This window comes from Lepidothrix coronata, unplaced genomic scaffold (assembly GCF_001604755.1).
Source record: "Lepidothrix coronata isolate B3197 unplaced genomic scaffold, Lepidothrix_coronata-1.0 Scaffold4, whole genome shotgun sequence".
NCBI lineage: Eukaryota > Metazoa > Chordata > Aves > Passeriformes > Pipridae > Lepidothrix > Lepidothrix coronata.
The window spans coordinates 5,453,282-5,460,171 of record NW_016690184.1 but is presented as its reverse complement, the minus strand read 5'-3'; the positions used below and the strand labels follow the sequence as shown (position 1 = coordinate 5,460,171).

The 6,890-nt window shown below is 42.9% G+C and overlaps 1 protein-coding gene and 1 long non-coding RNA gene across 2 annotated transcripts; one reads left to right on the top strand and one right to left on the bottom strand.

Annotated features, from left to right (window-relative positions):
- Positions 1–1,334: 1,334 nt before the first annotated feature.
- Positions 1,335–3,208, bottom strand: LOC108502696. The gene is made up of 2 exons (XM_017825858.1): positions 2,642–3,208; positions 1,335–1,761 (listed from the first exon to the last, which is right to left on the bottom strand). The coding sequence occupies exons 1-2, from the start codon at positions 3,189–3,191 to the stop codon at positions 1,691–1,693; spliced, it is 621 nt and encodes a 206-aa protein (XP_017681347.1). The 5' UTR covers positions 3,192–3,208; the 3' UTR covers positions 1,335–1,690.
- Positions 1,708–2,476, top strand: LOC108502704. The gene is made up of 2 exons (XR_001876573.1): positions 1,708–2,004; positions 2,137–2,476. It is a non-coding gene; the product is annotated as an uncharacterized LOC108502704 (long non-coding RNA).
- Positions 3,209–6,890: the final 3,682 nt, after the last annotated feature.

The window sequence follows — 6,890 nt, the reverse complement described above, 5'->3', positions numbered from 1 at the left end:
TTTTTTTTTTTTTTTTTAAGCGGTCTCTAAAGGTCAATGAGAAAACCTTTAGTTCTGACACAAAGTCTGTTGTGTCACAACTGAGCCAGTGAGAGGACCTTTCCTCTGCCACCTCCAGGCTTTGTTTCACATTCCTAAATTTGCAAGAAGGAAACAGAGTGTTCCTAGGTGGACAAATGAATGCTTTGGCTGAGATGATGTATTTCATGAAACAAAAACGGTAGACCTGCAGCAGTAGTGAACTCCTAGATGCCTTTGTGAGATGATTAATTTCTGTTGCTCTTCAGAAGGATCAAGAGATGGCACTCAAAGCCTGCACAAGACTTCCAGGACAAAACGTCCTTTTGCGTGAAGTTTAGGCGATCATTAAACTCACTGCACAATGCTGTATATCTTCCCAGGGACAGCCGTTTCCCATGCAGAGCTGTGATATGATTTTTGAGCTTTCAGGGCAATTTAATACTAACGCTCGCCTTTCTTGTGTTAGGGAATCATTATGGTAATATTACTCTTCTGTTTACCCTCTGGAACTGCCATTGGACTGAAACCATTGCTTAGGTTTTCTTCGAGCTCTTGATATTTTCATGTGCAGTGAAGGCATTTGGCTAAGGCAAGTATATACAGCTGCTCAAAAGAAGCCTGTTAAGCTCAGTGTCAGTAACTAGGAAATTCCTGGATTTCCACAGCGTCCACCCAATAAGTGTGCCTTGCTGGGTAGTTCTCTAGATGGTAGAAGAATATTATTTTCCCTTTCAGTTGTTTCTGTAGATGAATGATTTATGTATTTTTCTTTTGTTTTGCTCTTGGCATCTTCCCGAGAAAATCTGTTGCCTAATTGCTTTTGGAATTCTCTTTCCTCCAGCCTAATTATGATATATGATGCATTTATGACTTTATTCAGACAAATTGCCCCTCTCCTACTTCCCAAGATAGAAAATCCCAAACTTTAGAAACACTTATATTTGTAAGTGATGTGGACTGTTCATATTAGCCTTTACTTAGACAAGGAAATAATTTGGAAGTTTGGCTGGAGTAATTGGGAGTAATTTTACATGGCACAGAGCATATAGTTATGAAGCTGCTTGCAATTAAGAACCGCTAACTTGGCCTAATCCCACCTTTTTTGCCAGACAACCTACAGTGATTGTGAGACTCTTTTGTCTGTCGGCTTTTAATAGTATATTTTAAATCTGTTTTCTCTAAGGACATGTAAATGAATTATCAGATGTTGAAACATCATGGCTAGACAGACGTGTCGGATTTCAGTTGTGTGTCACACACACTTCTGTATAACCTATTTCAGACCTTCAAGAAATGAAGAATAGTACATTTGTAGGCAGAACCCCTCAAAAAAAAATTTTATTACAGTTTCCAAACTGCCTTGAGACCACTAAAACAAAGCTAACTAAGTGGTTCAACAGTTATGAAAAAGGAGCCGAATAAAATCCCCAGCTGAAAGAGACATTTAGTTGATCCAAGGCAGGAATGACCTCTGAATTAGCTATCATCACATTCAGCGATGAAGTCATGGAGCTCCCTTTTGGCTCCTGTCTGTGCGGAGGCACAGGTCTTCACTGTGCTTCCCTGATCAAATTAACCCTAACTAGGTTAAAGCTTCAAGTACTTACTGTGGTTGGAAAGACTTCAGCAACAAAAGGCACATTATTGCAAGATGAGACTCTCCAGTTAGTCATACAGATCTTTTGTCGTCTTGGACAGCTTTCAAGTCTAGAGTTTTCAACCTGGTCCCGTGGGTGGGGGCTGGGGATAAGGGAACAAAGTGGAATCCGTGGTTCGTGGTTTTTATGTTTCATGAATACACCCACGCAGTCCTTTAATCCACACGTATCATTTCCTTCTCCTTTCTCCCCCTTCCCCCCTTCTCCATCACTGCAGATTCATTCATGTTGTTGTGATCTGAAAGAGCAGAAATGAAGACAGCACTGTGCTCCGCAGTCGCTGCTCTGTGTGCAGCAGCCCTCCTCTCCTCCATCGAGGCTGAAGGTAACCTTCCCCTCCCTGCCCCCTTTCCCCGGTGCCCTGCTGACCAGCAAACCTCCCAACCAGCCTTGAGCTACCGGCTCTCTTCCTCTCCACTTTTGAGTGTAACTACTTTACTTTTTCTCTCCTTCATAGAAACACCTCTCCTTCCTTGCCCAGCTCCTTCTGTGCTCTGTTTCTCCCAGCTAGTCAACTGGACTGTAACTCCCTCTCTCTGTCTCTCTGGTGTGCTGTCCACACCACCCCACTGACAGGACACAGGCCAGCCGATGTGGCCGCTGGGTGCAGCGCCCCGAGGAGCCCACTGCCACTGCTGCTGCCGGCGGGCAGCCCAGCACGGCTGGGGCTGTGGCGCTGCCCCCCTGACGGACCAAGAACGGCTGGTCTCTGGGCTTGTTTAGTAATATTGAGAGAGGAAACGGAAAACCCACCACCCAACAACCCACAGCTTTGAAATAAAATGCTCCAACAGAGTCTGGCTCTCTGCGCCTGCGTGTTTTGTCCAACCGGACCCCTCGCCTCTGCCCCGCCGGCCTGCTGGTACATCGGCCTCCCCTGCTCAGCGGGGCGACCCCCGGCTGAGCCTTGGGGTGGCCGGACCTTCCCTCGGTGACACTTCGATCTCTGTGGAGGGTCTGACCTGGGGAACGTGCCTGGGGAGATGCTGCCATTGCCATGTCATGTGTCCTGGGTACTTCTGAAGGGAAGGCTGGGCCAGGCCTTTGTAGGGCAGCCGGGGCTCCAAGGCTCTGGCATGCACGTGGCCTTGTCACCTGCAAAGATGCTTTCCTCCTCCTCCTCCTCTGCCCCTGGCCCAGTCTCTCTGGAGGCTGAGGCTCCTGTTGGCCCTGGCAGTGTCCTGCCTTCAGCTGAAGGGATGAAGACCTGGGGAGACCTGTCTTGGCCACCGCACTTGCTGTAGCATGGCTCGAAATGGCGTGGCCCTGGCACATTTGCTCCGCAGCAACTGTGAGAACAACCTCCCCTGCACCCTCAGTGTGAGCTGCTTGGCTTTGGTTATAGTCATGGCATTTCTGCCAGTGGTGGCTGCCAGGGGCAACAGAGATGCCGAATGTCCTGCACTGAAATGACTTGATCTGACCTCTGGGACCTGACTCCATCATAGGGTGAATCAAACCACTGGGTGTGAACTCCCTGGGATTTACTGGAAAAAAAGCAGAAGCCAGCATCTGATAATTCGTTCTTTTCTCCCTTCCTTCTCCTTCTATCTTGAATTGAAACAAATTCCCTGATCATGGCCTGCCTACCACAAGCTCCTGTGTCTGGACCTGGTCTCCTTGGCTGATGGTTACTAAAAGCATGGGGTGCCAGACATGCCTTGGCAGTGTTTGCTGCCCCAGCAGCAGTGCTTGCTTGGGGCACACAGATGGGAAGTACCCTGGCTTTCTGGAAAAAGATGGCATTTCTGTCAGTAGTGCAACATCTGGTCACCCTAGGAGAGAATCAGCCCACTGCCTTCCTCTTGTGCTGCGTTGTTGTTGGCTAAGGAACCGAAAAAGGTCATTTCAAGTCATTTCAGAGTTGCATTTGAAATGCAGGACCACCGTGCCAGAGAAAGCAGAGAAAGAGTACAGTTTTGATGAAAGGAGTGTAATGGTTTGTGTGTTCTTCCCCATCTTAGGAGGGAGCTTGGTTGGAGCTGGAGTACTGTTGCTGTTGTCCTGCCCTACTGATTACACGTAGGGAGTGTGCTATTTCTGAAAGTAAGTGAAGGTGTTTTATTTAGCTGTAGTGTAGACTAAACCAGTCATAGCTTCAATACTGTTAAAAAAAGCTAGAAAAATGTATTTGGAGCAGCACACAGTTATTTTATAACAGTAAAACTGGACACACTGCCAGACAAGCTGGCCTAGCTTGTTTAGATCCCGTGTGGAGGATGCACTGTTGCTAAGCAAAAGAGTGGACAAAGCCTGATCTTGAGAGTTGTAGAGCAGTCCTGGCCAGGACTTACATAAACAGAAATGTTTCTTAAATAAAATACCTAGTTTACAGTGATCACATTTCTATGAGGGAATTCTTCTAGTTTCAGAGTTTTGAAGTAAGAGCAGAAAAATGTGTGGTGAAAAAATTGTGGTGCTGAAAATGGAAGGTCAAAACTAGAAGTACTTTAGGATTTGCTGTGGTAGGAACTGCTTTTGTAGAGCTTTTTGCAGTGCTTTTTGTTCGCACTATACAAAAAGTCATCCTTCTGCACTGTTTTAATATTGTTCTTCAATTCTGCATCATTTTGTAGATTGCATGTTGGATCTTATTCACTTTAGTTCTGGTATCATTACAAATTAAATCCTGTCTGCTGAACTGACTTTCTCCTGTGAACATTTGTCCTTTAGTCTTTTTCCTATTTTCAGATCACTTTGTGGCAAAACTATCCCCCCTTCCCCTCCACAGATCAGTCAGTCAGTCTTGTGCCTCTTTGTTTTGGCTCTCTCTGTGGCATTCATGAGAGATGCATTTTGAATTTTCTTTCCCTCAGGTGTGAGTAGACACTTGGTGTGAAGAAAAAGTGAGAGGAGAATAAGGGAGAGGACCATTTGATGTGGTAAAGATTGTTGATATGGGGTGGGAAGGTGAGGTGAAAGCAGAAAGAAGGAAAAGACTAGTTCTATTCTTCTGCCTTCCTTCAGCTTTCATTTTTCAGTCTCTCCTGGGAGTAGATCTGTCTGGTGTTTATCTGATGCTGCTGTTCATAGATTCCTGAATCTTCCAGTATGAAGCTGGTTCTTCATCAGCATCACAGCTGCTCTTAAGTCCTTTGTGAGAGCTGTGCTCTGTTACTGTTGACAAGGCAGAGAGCTGCAGTAATGGTGTTAGAGCTTTTCTACAGAGATGCAGCAGCACAGGATTTTCCAGCTGGGCAGTCACTAGGAGTAGAGAGGGTAAAACCCACATGTAGTCTAAATTCATGGCATTTCAGTGGGGAAATTGTTTACCCTGGTCAGGGCTGCAAATCTGTTTTCAAGCTCAGAATTTTTTCTCTTACAGTGAAATTATTCTTTTATTTTGCAATCCTTCTGATCTCTCTTGCTCAGCTTAAACTTCCTGTGTGTGATGCTATATTTTATGCTATAAGTTCTTTTGTGCCTTTTTATTCTCTCTGCCAAAATTTCTCTCTGTCACAGTATTTTTTCCATCTTTGATCACAAAGAGCCAGGGGTTCTTATTTCAGTCATAGTTATGAGCCTCTAAAGGTGCTGCCTTTTCAGTTTTTCAGGAACTGGTTCAGACCTGGAAAAGTCTATTGACTAGGCTGCAGGTAGGGAAGGAGACCATCACTGATCCAAGTGTGGGACCTTTGTAAAGTGCATAAAAAGGTTTGTCCTGTGAAAAATCTGTTACCGGGATATGCAGTAGAGTAAGTGATAAATAATTGCAGCACAGTGGTTGCAGAGGATTACAGTTTCTCTTGTAGGAAAGCTTGTATTGAGTACACTAATTTTCATTGAATGAATGATTTAGAGATGATCTGGGATAGCTGAAACTTGAAGTTAACCACCTATCCAACTTTAGAACTGGTTGGTGGAACCATTATTTTATTACCTTTTGATGTCTAATTTCTATCTCTTGAGAAACTAGCTGTTGATTTCTAAGTTCCTAGGAGAGAGAACCATGTAGATTGATATGTGAAACTGAAATTTTTATATATATGAAGGTGAACTATACCTCCCTGTTTTTCATGCTGCTAGTTAGAATCAAAGTGTACATGCATCTGTAGGTGTATACACTCATGCACATACATATATATGCACAAACATGCATGAAATTTGGTAAATATTCATGCATGCAGTGTGTATATCTATGCAGTTGTGTTTAGTTACATACATCCTTATATGTATAGATATATAGATTTAAATGAGGTTTTTTTCAAAGTACAGTTATGAGTTATAGATCTATTTTGAAGAAATTTCATATACATGTACAAAATAAAAAAATGCAACAATACAGATGACAATGTTTCAGTGTTATGATTGGCGATGAATATCCAACAAGTCTGAGAAGCAGCTCTTTACTACATTTCTAGGCTGTAGCTCATTCTTTTTCCCAGTTGCACTGACCACACAGACTTCAGAGGAGCTTGACTGGGGTCATGATCTAGTTAGTTGTGCCAAATCCATGCCATTTCTGGAAAAAATACGACATGAGGAGTTTTGGCATCTTCCAGCCTCAGCAGGGCTTATCACTGTGACAGTAAGGCTGGGCTTACTCTTCAGCTTCTGTAGATTGTGTAGATTTCATGTTATTTTAACATGGGCTAATATGTTATTTCACATGCTAATCATAGTCCATCTTTTCCAGTGAGTGGAATTACAAATTTTGTTTCTCATAGGGATTGTGGATGGCAGCTACTTCCAAGACATATCACTTTTAAGTGTGGTTCTGGATATAAATTATTTGAGCTTCTGGTTATATTTTATTTCTGTCTTGTTAACATATTCACTGGAATTCTCTAGCAGTCACACTGTGTTATCTGCAAAAAGCTGTAGACTTTTGTATATTAGATTTGTATTACCTGTAAAGTAATACAAGCCTAGTATAAGACCTGCATAGCATGAAAAAAATGTTTTGCTCTATATTTTTTTGTTTTAGAAAATATACTCTTATTACACATGTAAATAACACAAGAAATGGCTATGAATTAAGTATATTATGTCTGGTTGGTTTTTTGTTCGTTTATTTTTTGTTTGGGGTTTTGTTTGTGGTTTTTGTTCTGTTTTGGGTTTTTTTGTGGTGCATAGCATAGACTATCCAATTAAGAAAATTATCATATCACAGTTCTGAGAGTGGTCCAAATTAATGCAGTGTAAACATTATTGTTGTGCAGCAGGATATTTTTTACTACTCGGGAAAACTGTTAGGGAGCCATGCATTTC